This window comes from Paramisgurnus dabryanus, chromosome 10 (assembly GCF_030506205.2).
Source record: "Paramisgurnus dabryanus chromosome 10, PD_genome_1.1, whole genome shotgun sequence".
Classification (NCBI taxonomy): Eukaryota; Metazoa; Chordata; class Actinopteri; order Cypriniformes; family Cobitidae; genus Paramisgurnus; species Paramisgurnus dabryanus.
The window spans coordinates 38,957,356-38,972,959 of record NC_133346.1 but is presented as its reverse complement, the minus strand read 5'-3'; the positions used below and the strand labels follow the sequence as shown (position 1 = coordinate 38,972,959).

Sequence of the window (15,604 nt, the reverse complement as noted above, 5' to 3'; positions counted from 1 at the left end):
AGTATAAGTTACCTTTTAAAAACCATAGTAGCCTAATCATGGTAAAGGTACTGTTTGGCCATCGTAAAGTGAACACAGGGTTTGTGTTTGGTTGGCCAGCGAGAGGTTTACTTTTGTGCAGTAAAAAGCTCAAAAGAACGTCGGAGCCGATGGTGTAGTGGACAGTGCTCCGACACATGGTGCAGACGCACTTCTGGCGACCCGAGTTCGACTGGCGACCCGAGTTCGAATCCCGGCTCGAGGTCCTTTGCCAATCCCATACCCCTCTCTCCACCCTATACTTTCCTGTCGTCCCCTTAATCACTGTCTATCTAATAAAGGCAAAAATGGCCCAAAAATATAACTTAAAAAAAAAAAAAAAGCTCAAAAGAACAACTGCCTATCATTGTCTGGACTCTTATTTTTGTTTTTGTAATCATTATAGTAGAAACACAACAAAGGACACGCGTGATAAACCTATCAATGTTTGTTTACAGCCGCCGCCATTACCTCACGTGTTGATCATGAAAGCAGTGAATGTGTGCACATGCGAGTGATCCTGTGGTTAATAAACTTGCTGTGCGGAGATATGCGCTTAGACGCAACTAAATAAGGATTGTACTGTTTGTAATCGCGTATTTTATAAGAATACCAAAAAGCGCGTCGAGTTTCCTGACTCGCGTGTTTGTGTATGTGCGTTCCCGTCGCGTCAACTGTTTGACGTACAAGTATTCGTTAGCTCATTCAACGCCATTGACGAGTTATCGCGTCAATTATGAGTTAATATTTAACTAATAAATATGCCTTTCTGGACGAATTTCAAAGTGAAAGTGTAATACCGCTTTTATCCACTAGATGGCGCCAAACCGAATTTATCAAAAACGGAAGTTAAAAAGATTTAATGATTTATTTTAACTGCCTTTATGTTTGATAGTCATTCTGAGTCTGATCTCTAACATAAATTCCTTTACAAAAACGCAATTTTTTAAGCTTTTTGCTCAAAATGTTGTATTTTTGAAGAGAAATATCCACATTTCAATGGTTAAATTTAGTGGAAAAAGTAAATATATAATGAAACGTTTTTTCCCCATTTTGTTTGTTTGTTTGTTTGTTTATTGTTTGTTTGAAAGCAGAAGGTGTGTTCTTTATTTGGATATAATTTGTATGTTTATATATTTATAGAAGATAATTTTTCCTGCAAGGAATTTTGTGAAACTTTTGTTAAAATCACAAAAATGCAGGTGGGCAACTTTTCTCAAAAAGGCAGGCGGTGAATGAGTTAAGTTACAGTTTATTTTTCTGAAGCGTTTCTGAAAGGACATCACTGAGGGAGAGAGAACAAAACGCGCATCATGTTTATTTTCTTAATTTTGCGAAAAGCACAACATTCTGTTTTTATTGGGAGTGGACAGAAAAAAACTAGACACTTTAACGTTTTAAATGATGTATAAATCATATCTGTATGTCAAAAATCAGCAGAGTAATTTAAGTCTCTGCGGAGTGATTGAAAAATAAAGACTTTGCGGCGCCCGCAAACTGGTTAATTGGCCTGTTAATTGGTGAGTTATTGGACTGGCTGGGGTGCACATTTGCTTTTAAATTACGAAGTCATCCCCCTACTGTGTAACAGTACATGACCCACTATGTAAATATTGGTAGGCATCAGTACTTTTAAGAATTTGTAATGTAGCTTCATCAACTCCTTCTGACAGGACAAGGTGACCAACCAAACCATTTTTACGATGGCCAAACAGTACTTTAGTGTTCAATAACGCTTCACTACATAACTTACTAGTTACCATCAGGGTTCTAAATTAACTTTTTTGACCACCAGCCAATGTGGCTGGTAACTTTCTAAACTTTTCCGATCCAATACTTCTATAATACATAAAAAAAGAATAAAGAAGAGCGAAAAAACAGATCCAGGATGTTCCTTATGTCATGCCGCATGCATTGCTGTTTCTGTGTGGAGTCAAAAGGGTCTAACTCTATGCCAGCGCATAAATATTGATGTGTTAAAAAATTATGGGAATATAGTATATATGTTCAGGGGTTAAATTGGGGTTTGTTTTGTGGGGATGCTCTGTTAGGAGGGAGGGTTCGAGGGGTAACATGTTTTATCCTGATGACAGCAAAGCCACTGGTGTGTTTCAATGACATTTTGGATCTCTGATAGGATTTTAAAACTTTCAGCTTTAAAGCTGTGCGACAGGTTGACCCAAACTTTAAAACCTGAACTTTAAATTATGCAAATCTATGAGTCTGACACCCTATATGCATTTGTTGCACATGTCATTATGCACAATTGATCAAACTCTGAAGGAAGTTATAAGAATCAACCTCCTTGACTAATTCTAGGCATAAGGTAGGCTACCCAAAAAAGACTTAATTAACAAGAAAAACAACATATTGATTCAGCAATAGGCTATGTCTTATAAATTAGCCATAGAGATTCCCTAAGCTGGTCAGCAGTTAGTTAAACAATCACTATAGTTAGGTCGTAATTGATTTGTATAATCAAAATACATTATTGTATTAAACTATACATTAAGTTGTATCCAGTTATCTAGTTAACATATTGTAATAAGATGATTGACATGGCTATTTTAATACTTTGTTTCTAGACCTCAATTAAGTTTTTTCAACGTGTGCACCATTCTTACCTCTCTCTCTATCTCTCATCTCTACAATGTGTAATGTGATCCTCCTGCAAGAATGCGCATTCTTGAGGTTCTGAGTGAGACACGGAGCTGCGGACTGATGTAGATTAACTGAGCACATAGTTACAAAAATGATCGACGCGTCATTTAACTCATTTCACAAAAATGCAGGTGGGCAACTTTTCTCAAAAAGGCAGGCGGTGAATGAGTTAAATGAGCTGTAAAAACCTGGTTTTGTTGTGGGTGCACCGCATGCACGAGTGTGTGAAGCCTATGAATGAAAACACGTCATTATTCGCGTCAGTTCACACGCACCAGCGCAGCGCGGACACTGGCGTGGAGCAGAGCGAGACCTTCAGTATGTGTGCCGGGGCTTAGCCCCGGACGGTCCTGGCCCAATTTAAACCCTGCATATGTATCCGAGTCCTGATCGGAAGGTAACGTCCGATTCCGATCGAGTCTGAAACCACGTGATCGGGGCCGATTTCCGATCACGTGATTGGATCGGGACATCCCTAGATCAAACATAAGCTTTCTTCGTTTCTCTGTTGATATACATAAAGCTTTAATGGGGCACAGGCCCCCTATTTTTTGCTGACTTTTTTAAAGCCTGCTGTGTGCAAGAAGTGTGCAACACTTCTACTGTATGCAATGTTCTTTGCCTAACCCACTATTCCACAGTGCAACAGGTACTGCAAAATAAATATGTATTTAAAAATATTTAAGTATAATCTTCATCATAACTTACTTTATTAACATGTTTGGAGGCATAAATGGCATAAAATGTTTGGAAATAATGACAGCAGAGAAATATGTTCTACATTATACAATGATAGCAATGATTAATAACTTATTTTTAAAAGAATATATTAAGAAACCAGTCATTTTATGACTGCTATACTAAATAATCTCAGTCACAACTACCAGAGCTGCCAACTTCTGAGTTCAGCTTGGAGTGAGATTTTTTTTTGTGGGGGGGGGGTTGTGGTAATAATTTTTAAGTCCTTAACCAATTGATAATAGTGTGGATTTTAGCTATTTCTGTATAAAATAGTTGGAAAAACTGCATAAAAATGAATTACAATACAAATCTAATCATATTTTACAAATTAAATTGAAATAAAAGCTTTTACTGAGTTTAAATGACTGAAATTAGAGTCTTTATTATTATTTCATATACTTCTATTATGCTTTCCTTCTGATAAAAGTGCCAAAAAAGTTCTTAAAATCTAATGAATAGGCTACTGGTCTCTGTAAAATGTATAACTGCAGATAACAGCAGCTTTGATTCAGTTTATCCACTGAGAAAGAGAAGCATAAAGTGATGATTTGTGATTGATTGGTGATAGAGGGACTGTCACAATCAAATAAACCAAATGAGTACTTTTTATTAAACTAAACCAACAGATAATGTGCATGTCAAGACCATATAATTATATTTCGTATATATTATTGTTTATAGATGTCAAATATCAATTGACTTTTTTCTCTTTTATTAAAAACTGTCACAGCAAACATCACACAGGCTTGTACTGATTACAGACACACGCGGGTGAGGGTTGATTAAAATTGCTGTTTTCTGAGGGTATCTTTGTACGTGGAATCCGGGCAGGTCTCTGCTTCTCATCCAGACCTTGACGCTTTGTGTGTTCGACTGGTGCGCGCTGACTGATCGGCTTATGACATCAGAGTAACGCGAGAGCAAAGGTAAGGGAAGACTCTTTTGTAACATTTCGAATTGCTGTCGCGGTACTCTGATGTCCTCGCTGCCGAACTTCCTGCGCAGCGCCACATAAGTGAAATGCTCTTTGACTTTTTGCAGCAAAGTACCAGCAACATGAGAAGTGGTGGCACGCAAAAGACAGTGAAGGTACGCTTAAATATAAAAGTGTCAGTACTGCGAGCACTGGTTTAGCTACTTACATCGTGCGTTGCTCTTTCACCATCGCGCAGCCGCGCACTCGCTCTGTAGTTTGTAGCTGGCGCTCCGGTTGAGGAGATTCCCCCATTCATATGTAAAGCGCTTTGAGCACTGGAAAAGCGCTATATAAATGTAACTAATTATTATTAATTAATTATTATCTGTAAACAATAACTCCACCTTCTTTCATTTGATTGGCCTTCGCATCATTTTGACTTTGACGAGTGCTTTATGTTGATTGAGGCAGGCCAGATAGAGATAGCTAGGCGTTTTACAGTATGTACAATTAGGTATATTAAGTGTCAATGGTGGGCACGAGCCTGCGTGAGAAAATGGATGTGTGGCGTGAGAGCGTGAGAATGGGGTCAATTGCGGGTATCTCACGGTGAATGCGTGAGAGTTGGCAGCTATGCAACTACTGCTAACTGTTTATGTAGTGTCCTAGAGTTAAATATTAGTAACTAACTAAATTAATTTCATATCTGAAAATACAGAACAGTATAACACAAACATGTGTTGATTTTCTCAGCAACAATGCAATTCTATAGACTTGACAAGAGGTTTTCCTGAGATTTTTCCTCTAATGCTTGAGACCTGACAGGGTGAGGATGTACAGTAGTTTGTCTTACCTCCCTTAAACTCATCATCTCTCCTTTCTGCTTTCCTTTCCCTGCTTTGCACAACACATTTCTGATCTCCATCTACAGAAGCCAATAATGATCGAGTCAAAATAAGATTAGCATTTTTATTTAGAAACTTACTTCTCGTCATGTTTTTATAATTACTCACTCGCGTGGCGTCACCTTTTGAATATAGTTGTGTGCGCGGATAAACGCAAAGACGCGCGTGGACATGGATACATGCGTGCACGTGTCAGTGCGACTGCTTCGTCGCTTTTACAAGTGTAAATTGGGTAACTACATTGCATATCGATCTGTTTTTGACTCTATTATCTTTGTAAAGGAATACACTAGTTAACTGCTAAAAATTTATAACTTGAGGTTTATCTCTGGGCACAAAAGATTTACACTGGGGCCCTTCCCCCAGTAAAAGGGGTCTGGCGACACCCCTGTCTTTTAGTCTATCCTCACTGCTTTGCCTGTTCGTTCTCCTTCTTCCTTGTTATTCTGGTGGACGCACTCAGTTTGTTACCATGGTTTCTCGTGCTAGTTTCGCTGCAAACTGCGCGCAGCCAATTGGCGTATGAAACATCATCACGTAGCATTACAGCACAGTGTTCATTGAAAATGTAGGAAGTACTGCCAGAGGGAAAAATGACAGAGAATAGAGCTTTATGTATCATGCAATGCCTCATGCATCACTGGCCAAACTGGGTAGTGTTGGACTTTAAGGCGTCCATTTGCATGTTCATAATTTAGAGGAAAGGCACAAGATACGAATATCTAAGTTCAAATATTTATTGATCAGATATGAAAAAGTTTAACAGCGCTGGGTCCTCTCAAGTAGCGAACAACCAGCTCAGGAAGTAACATGCTTATTTATAAAATATGTGACATCGATCTTTCTTCAGAAAATCTCCACCCACAAAGGCCGTTCCCCTCGTCCATCTGACTCCATCACCACACCCAATTTTAGCCTGTAGGCAAAGATGGACACACATAGACAAAGAAAAACAAACTGTTCTCCTCTCATCCCTGGGAGCCCTGCAGTTCTTCTCCAGTACTCCTCCACTTTAAATAGCATGTTATAATGCTTTCTTAGAAACAAATCATTAATAAAACATTCATTTATAAAAAAACATAAGCTGTAAGATGAAAGTGATTATTATGTAAAACATATTTCAATATCATGACATCATTTCATTATTTGTAAAATTGGTTATATGAATAAGGCACACATTAACTTCTTTAGATAGATAAACACATATTAAATCTTTTACTGCAATACTACTTCTAAGCAAACACTTTAATCATTATTAAAAACCATCTGTTAGGAAAGAAAACACACACACACACATACCCACACACACACACACACACACACACACACACACACACACACACACACACACAGAGGAAATTCTGTTTCTTCAAGGTTGAGCTGCCCTGCCCCCATTAAGTTATTCTGTATGCAACCTTCATTTCATTGGTTAATACACATTTATCAAAGACAACATCTTATATTTACTACATCAATTATTCAATGATTAATACTGATTAAGTAAGAAATACATTGCATATTTTATCCTGTGAACATTAAGGCATTAGTTAATGACATAGTCGCCTGTTTGCTTTCCCCCTCAGGCCTCTCTCTTATCTTGATCAATGCCAGGCGTAAATTCCTAAATTCCTCCTTGCAGCACACACACAAAAACTGGTAACTCTCCACTCTCAAACATAAACACCTCATTTCTACATAATAGCTCAGTGCATATATGAAACACACAATGTTTATAGAATAAAATGATCAATTAAAGAAATATAAAAATGGAACAAAATCAATTTCCACAGTCCTTATTTGGACATCTTTGTAACTTTAACACTTTTAGCAATCAGCATGAAATGTAGGCAGTAAATATGTAAAACATAATTATTCAACAACACAACAGTACTCCATTGTTCATGAATTGGTTAAATGCATTCATTAGTTAAACATACTAATTTTCACTTTCTCTAAATATAACATAGTTATAAAGCAAACAACTTTTTTATTGAAACCATCTGTTCTGCGTGTTTTCTCTTCAGGGCTTTGTTATCAGCGTTTGCTGGTCTCTCCCCCAACCGAAACCACAGCCTCTCAACTTTACACACAGACATTTACTCACATATCTCAGCACAGAAAACCTAACGGCACATATGAATTATAACATAACATACTGATTAATAAAACAACATAAAAATCCCACACTAGTAAGTTTTTATTAATGCCCGCCAAAATGAATTTTAACCCGCATTTCGCGGGTGTTAATTTAGAACCCTGGTTACCATGATAACTATAGTAAAATATAGTAACATAAATATTTCAATAGAAAAAAATTATATAATGTGTGTGTGTGTGTATGCGCATGTGTGTGTGTTTACATTCTATTGAAAAATTTTGTTATAAATTCCCAAGTAACCCTCATCATGGTTTTACTACAGAGAAAGTTACATTCCTGTTACATTACTACAAGGCTAATTTTGCAGCTCATTATGCAAGTCTTTTGTTTCCACAGCTCTCACTTACAGATTATTCAGGAGCTTCCACGCCTCTTCGCATACAGCTTTCCCAGGAAATAGTGTCTTAGAAATTATAAATCAATATATTGTTTTATGTGAATGAGAAGGAAGAATGATTTTCACATGATTTTGAAGAAAAAACTCTAGACTACTCGATCCTATTTTGAAAAACTTGGGAAAACATGTTTAGAATGAGTTTTGTGGACTTAAATCAGTGACTTAAACATTTTGCATTTTCAAATAAACATTTTTCACTCAAATATACATACACGCACATACATGTTGCTCATATAATATTGTAGCCCAGTTTGTGCTGAACACAGTGTTATGAGACTTTTGCCATCATTATGTTTTTAAGCAACTGAAACTTCTCCAGGGCCCTGAAAACCACTTAGACCCCAGAGGGTTAATTCTAGGTGGCATTGAGTCAACAAGGTGCTGAAAGCATTCTTCCTAAATGTTGGCCCATATTGATAGGATACCATCTTGCACTTGATGGAGATTTGTGGGGATGCACATACAGGGCACGAAGCTTCACCACATCCCAAAGATGCTCTATTGGGTTGAGATCTGGTGACTGTGGAGGCCATTTTAGTACAATGAACTCTTTGTCATGTTCAAGAAACCAATTTTAAATAATTTGAGCTTTGTGACATGGTGCATTATCCTGCTGGAAGTAGCCATTAGAGGATGGGTACATGGTGGTCATAAAGGGATGGACATGGTCAGAAACAATGCTCAGGTAGGCCGTGGCATTTAAATGATGGCCAATTGGCACTAAAGGGCCTAAAGTGTGCCAAGAAAACATCCCCACACCATTACACCATCAGCCTGCACAGTGGTAACAAGGCATGATGGATCCATGTTCTCATTCTGTTTACACCAAATTCTGACTACCATCTGAATGTCTCAACAGAAATCAAGACTCAAGACCAGGCAACATTTTTCCAGTCTTCAACTGTCCAATTTTGGTGAGCCTGTGCAAATTGTTGTCTCTTTTTCCTATTAGTAGTGGAGATGAGTGGTACCCAGTGGGGTCTTCTGCAGTTGTAGCCCATCCGCCTCAAGGTTGTGCGTGTTGTGGCTTCACAAATGCTTTGCTGCATACCTCGGTTGTAACGAGTGGTTATTTTAGTCAAAGTTGCTCCTCTATCAGCTTGAATCAGTCGGCCGATTCTCCTCTGACCTCTAGCATAAAGGCATTTTCGCCCACAGGACTGACGGATACTGGATGTTTTTCCCTTTTAAAACCGTTCTTTGCAAACCCTAGAAATGGTTATGCGTGAAAATTCCAGTAACTGAGCAGATCGTGAAATACTCAGACCGCCCCGTCTGGCACCAACAACCATGCCACGCTTTCTGAGTACAGGAGATTGTCTTGACCAGGACCACACCCCTAAATGCAACTTGCAACAATTGAACAGGTGTTCCTAATAATTCTTAAGGTGAGTGTATGTCGGCGCACTAACCACATGGCTATCGGTGCTGACCCACCCATGGACTTTTTTTGATTATTATTTCTTATTTGATATTTTTGATTATTTGTTTGGGTGTCAGGAGCTGCCTTTTAGACGGGGGAGTTTCTGTTGTGGTTCTGGCATGTGTTCTTGTTTATTGTTTATGTCTTATTTTCATGTAATGTGAGAAAGGGACAGCACGCACAGTTCAAGCTTCAAAATAGCGTTGTGGGCTGGTTGTAACAAAATAACTGGTTGTGGGCGATTAAACGCTATTTTGAAGCTTGAACTGTGAGTGCTGTCCCTTTCTCACATTACATGACATTATTCACATTGAGGGATTCAGTTTAATTTACCCCATTATTAGTAAGTGTGAGCGTGTTGTTGCATAGAAGATTATGTCTTATTTTGAAAATCTGTTTTATTTTTGTATAATGATTAATTTGTATAATCCACGCCACTAGAGGGTGCTAGATCAAAACAATAACAAGTATGTAGATTAATGATGCTCTGAAGCAGTGTGGAATTGTGGGATTTGTTGTCTTCAACTCAAACGCTGATGTCCATCAATCAGATGAGAACGAGAAATCATATTAACACATGAGGCAAAGTTATGAAGTTTTATAAATGTTGCGTTTGATGACATTGTTTTTTTATTATGTAAGGTTTTATGTTATGTTCAAAACACAATTGTTTTTCATAAATGTTACAGTATTAGTCCAATACGATGGTGTGTTAACACAGCACAGAATTAAGTGTTTACAAACTTACCATAAACAAGCGAGTGGCCCGACAGACGCTATTACTTAAAGGCGGTAACAAAGGGTAATGTGGATATTATAGTAATTTACAGGAGACTGCACTGCCCCGTGTCACTGTTTAGAATGGCAATTTTCTCATAATTTACAAGTAGTTGAAAACATTAGAGATGTTAGTAATCAGATGGACAAAATATATAACACTGGACTAGTGGTTTTTGCATATTTTGCTGCAAATATCTTACAAATTGTACCTTTAATAGCTCTGTGAGGACCATGAGAGACTGATTGGATGCGTGAGTAAAATAAGCCCACCTCCATGTCTCTGACATTGTGCTGCAAGGATATCCATTGGCCTTGGCCTTTCATAATGGCAGTTTATGGGATCAGTTGCTAGGGTAGTGTCTTTGGTTGCTAGGAAGTGGCTTGGGATTCTATAGGCTGCTTGGGGGGACATATTGTGCCCCCTGCATATTCTAAACCTATGATTATACTCCAAACCACAAGTGAAACAATCCAATCCCTGTGTCACTATGATGTTCTGCTGAGAGATATATTTTAAATGGGTTGCTAGGGTCCTCTGTTTGGTAGCTAGGGAGTAAATTGGCATCAAACATTTGTGTACAACAGATTCCAGTTACACAGAATTAAGTATTATGGTGCATCAAAAAATGTGATGTCCATGTATGTGGATACACCAGAGCTGTGTCCCAATTCAGGGGCTGCAACCTTCTAAGGACGTATTTTAAGACCGATTGCGTCACAGCAGCGCGACTTCAGGCTGGTAAGGCCGTCCCAATTCGAAGGATGCTTAGAATGAAGCCTCAAAATGCGTCCTCATTTCTCCGCGCTGTTAGGATAGAACGAATGGATCCTTAACAGCCGAGGATATCCCAAGATTCATTGCGCGCCTGCAACGGCGGCTGGATATTCTAAAATAAACAATTAAAACCTCCATTAAATAAAAGTGTGTATTTATCAAAAAAAGTTTGTCACTGTTTTAGTATTATAAGTTATGTTTTGTGTTAATATTACTATTTTTATGATGCATATATTTCTAAGGTTGATTAATTTAATTTAATTTTAATAAGTCAGAAACGTTTCCGCTATGTCCTGCTGACAGGCGCAGCAGGTGACGCCAATTATGGGTCGTCCGAAGGTTAGACCGTCTCATTTCAGTTCTCTTCGCGGATTTCTGAGGCTGCCACCTTGAAAGACCGAGTGCTCATATTTAAGGTCGCATGCTTAGAAGGTCGCAGCCCCTGAATTGGGACACAGCTCAGGTCTTAGGAGGTATACGTATCCTGAAAGACTGATTGGATGCCCGGGTAAAATAAGCCCAGCCCTGTGTTTCAATGACATTGTGCTGCAAAGATATCCATCTGGGCATTTTATAATGACAGTCCATGGAATCAGTTTCTAGGTTGCAAAAAATGGTTGCTATAGGGCAAGGCTTGATGCCTTCATGAAGACCCTCAAAGACGGATTGGATGCCGGGGTAAACCACTTGTCTCTGTGACACTGTGATGCAAAAATTTTCATTAAAAAAGCCCTGTTCATCATAGATATCATAGCAGGAAAACCACATTGCCTTCCTTTCCTTCATTATGTATTTCTATTGCATCAATTCAGACAGCATTTTCTCCCTAGGGGTACACCCCATTTCGAGATATGGGGGCACTCATTTTTGGGCCTATTGAATTCAAATTTGAAACATAACTTCTTTAGACTTGTGGCTTTGGGATCATTGCATTTCTAGGTTTCACACACATATTTATCATTAAGCTTTTTAGTTATGTTAGGCAAAAAAAGTTTCATTCCAATGTATTTCAGCCACTCTAACTTTTTAAATGTTTAACTCAAAATAATTTTGAAAACTGGAAAATGAAGCTCAAAGTGTCTTCCCTCTAATGATACCATAGTTATGCTTATACTCTAAATCAGTGTTCTTCACTCCCAATCCTGGAGAGCCGGTGCCCTGCAGAATTTAGCTCCAACCTTAATCAAACACACCTGCAAGCTAATCAATGTCTTCATGATCACTAGAAAATCACAGGTTGGTGTGTTTGATTAAGGTTGGAGCTAAACTCTGCAGGGCACCGGCTCTCCAGGATTGGGAGTGAAGAACACTGCTCTAAATGGTAAAAACAACCATTTTAGTGAAAGAAGGTTTTTTTGATGGTTTGGGCTAGATCTTTAAAGGCATGTTTGCTGTTTAACACTGCATATGGTTTGCACGTCACATGTGTTACTTCCTTACAATTTCTACAACGTCACACATTGTCACATTCCTGCATCAGCCGTTTTCTGGGATTGGTGCCAAAAACTGTTATATTTCAGTAACAAGGTTATTTTCAGTTCTGAAACTTGCAGAATGTATGTTTAGGTATGATGACCTCTTATATAACAAAAATTAAGTTAAAATGTATTCTTTGATTCACGGCTCCTTTAATGCTAAGCATTCTTATAATTGGCTTATGCAGTGCCTCCTGAACCACTAGAGGGCCACCTTTCTCTTTATTACATTATTCAAATAAGGAGATACATTTGAATGACTCCATGTAACTTCATGTAATACATTCTAAACTATATTGAAAAACTTCCATGTCTTTGCTTTTCTGTGTTTTCTTTATTGCTATTTCATGTTAAGGCGCTTTGGCAAAATGAACGATTGTAAAAAGTGCTGTATAAATAAAACTGAATTGAATGTATAAATACCCCAGTGTTTCATGTGTATCTGATCAGTTACTGTTTGAATGTATTGTTCAACTGTGATTTCTGTTTCATGAATTATTTGTTCAGGTTTTGATTAAACATTTTATTTTTTCTTGCTTCTTTTAGACAGATCGCTACAAATATAATGACAGTAATACTCACTGAAGTTTGTGTAGTTTACAGTGTGGATCCTTCAGTAGATCAGAGATCAGCTTCACTCCTAAATCTCCTAGATTATTATAACTCAGATTGAGTTCAGTCAGGTGTGATGGATTTGATCTCAGAGCTGAGGCCAAAGCAGCAAAACCTTCATCTCCAATACTGCAGGACCACAGACTGAAGAGAGAAGAACAACTCCTGACACTTACAGTAAATGAAGTCATAAATTATAATTTTATGTGTGAGACTATTATGATCAGAACATATACAGTAAAAGAAAGAGAAACAGAGATAGTGGTTGTGGTTAAGGAGAATCCCCCTTTCATATGTAAAGCGCTTTGAGTGCTGCAGAAAAGCACTATATAAATGTAAAAAATTATTAAAAGACAGATAAAGAGAGAGAGAAAGTTTAAAAGCAGGAGTTCAGTGGATTATTTAATGTCATATCGGCTTTGTCTCTTCCTCACCAGCCGAGGACGCCGCCTTCTGAATTCTAACGTCTGCTGTTTTCACTTCTCTCTGCTCAGGGGCATCTCTAGACCACTTTTACTGGGGCACGTGCCCCAGTGTAAATTTAAGTTTTAATAACTTTATTTTTCATAGTTTTAATTTAAATTGACAAATCTATATGCTGCAACACAGTAATCCAATTCACGCTTGTAAAAGAGATCTTCTAGATAGGATCGCTTGGACCACGTCATGCTACCGATTAGGCAGAACAACAATTTCCACTACTAAAGATAGCTTTATTAGTGATTTCCTTAGACATGTCAAAAATAAAACATGTAGTAGATAACCATGAAGATCTGAATGCTGTAATAGAAAATTTGAACGTTTGTTCTAGCATGTTGAAAGCTTTTGCTCCCAATAGATCAAAGAGAATCAAGGAAAAAACAGCAGCACCATGGTATGACTATTATACCATCATGCAGTTCTTTAAAAGGCAGCTAGAAAAATGGAGCATAATTGGAGGAGCCCAGAGTTAGAGGTATGGCGTGCTGCATACCTCTCAACACTACAGATAGGCTCTAAAAACCACTAGATCTAGCAAGCTCATCGTAGGAAATCCTAATAACCCTCGTTTCCTCTTTAACACAGTTGCAACAACTGACTAAAAACAAAGAACAAACAAAAACAGACACTAAGCTTCAACACAGTAGTAACAACTTCATTAACTTCATTAACATTAATAACTTCATTAATTATTAGGGATAATATTGAAGCTATGCAAGCAGCCAACATTTTACCAAATAGTACACTGAACACTAGATTTCCACATGAACAACTTCAGCGTTTTAAAGCTACTACAATAGATGAGCTTTCAAAATGAATAAAATCATCCAATTAATCCTTTAACTCATCACTCAAACTAGTATACGTTCCAACAGCTTTCAAACTGGCAGTTATTAGACCGCTCATTAAGAAGCCGCACTTCGACCAGGGAGAGCTAAATAATTTTAGACCAATCTCAAACTCACTTTTCTTTCTTAAATATTAGAAAAAGTAGTGGCAAGCCTGCTTTGCAAATTCTTAGTGAATAATAGTAAATATGAAAAGTTCCAATCAGGATTCAGGCCCCACCATAGCACAGAAACAGCACTGCTTAGAGTTACAAATGAACCTGTACCTCAACTTCTTGTTGCGATAACACACGTGTGGTACTAGTTAAATGAAAGACAAGGAAACAGAAGACCCCCCAATTAAATTTTGAGTGTTTACTCTTGAGTGTTTACATAAAAATTCTTATTCAGGGACACCTTATCATTATAAAAGAGGTCTACAGAGCAGTGTGTTTGTGTTTAAAAAGGCGGTCTGCATCATACAGACAGCTAGGGGGAGCTCTCGCGAAGGTCTGCCTAGTGCTTTATATACATGAGTGAATGCACACAGCAGATAACAGTGACTTGAGATGCTCCGTGAGAAATTAATCAATCCTGTTCAATATTCTTTGCAGGTAAGGTTAATTTAAGTATATATATCCAGTTAAATGTGTTTTTGAACGATTATCACTAGTGGTTAATGTTTTGAGTGAGTTTGAATTACAAATCCTCACTTTGAGTACTCATGAGCAAAACGGTGTAACTGATGTAAGTGTATTGAAAGTTCTTTTAAAATCAAATATTACTATTATACACAGAGATGAAAAGCCATCACTTTGTTACTTGTATTTTGAGAGTGAAACAACTGTTTGAGTGTAACGTGAGTTTAGTGATGCACATGTAGTCACGAGTGTCCGCCATTTTGTGTAAAGCGGAGGTCGCCATGGTAATCGTGTGACCAATAGAAACGTAAATGAGATAATATGATTGCTATGAAGCAAGAGTAAAGAGATATGGCCTCATATGATGTGAAGCTGCTTTAGAGCATGTAATAAGTGCTTACATAGAGAATTTATGATTTCTAAGGGAATGTTTGAGAGATAAATGATAACCTGTATGTGAAATACATTGAATATAGTCTGAAGAAATGTTATGTTACTTTTGGGGTAATTGAGTAAATGTGTTCATATGACTGTTAATTTCTGTTAGTAAATGAATATGTTTATACTATATTGATGAACAGTGAAGTAGGTTATATCAGAGTGTTTGGGAAATAGTTCTAGTGCTTTATATACATGAGTGAATGCACACAGCAGATAACAGTGACTTGAGATGCTCCGTGAGAAATTAATCAATCCTGTTCAATATTCTTTGCAGATACATGCAAACCACCTTTCAATAAATGTGTTGTATCAAGAAGACACCTGCTTCCTTCTTTGACCTGTAACACACGCATC

General features: G+C 37.7%; 1 protein-coding gene across 2 annotated transcripts in view; it reads right to left on the bottom strand.

The window, feature by feature from the left end:
- The window catches only part of LOC135745137 (NLR family CARD domain-containing protein 3-like), a 223,092-nt gene that overhangs the window by 21,404 nt on the left and 186,084 nt on the right, over nt 1-15,604 (bottom strand). For both annotated transcript variants that reach the window (XM_065263505.2, XM_065263506.2), the window contains exon 9: nt 12,832-13,005. In XM_065263505.2, the coding sequence (XP_065119577.2) occupies nt 12,832-13,005 (174 nt within the window). The remainder of the gene's footprint in view (nt 1-12,831; nt 13,006-15,604) is intronic.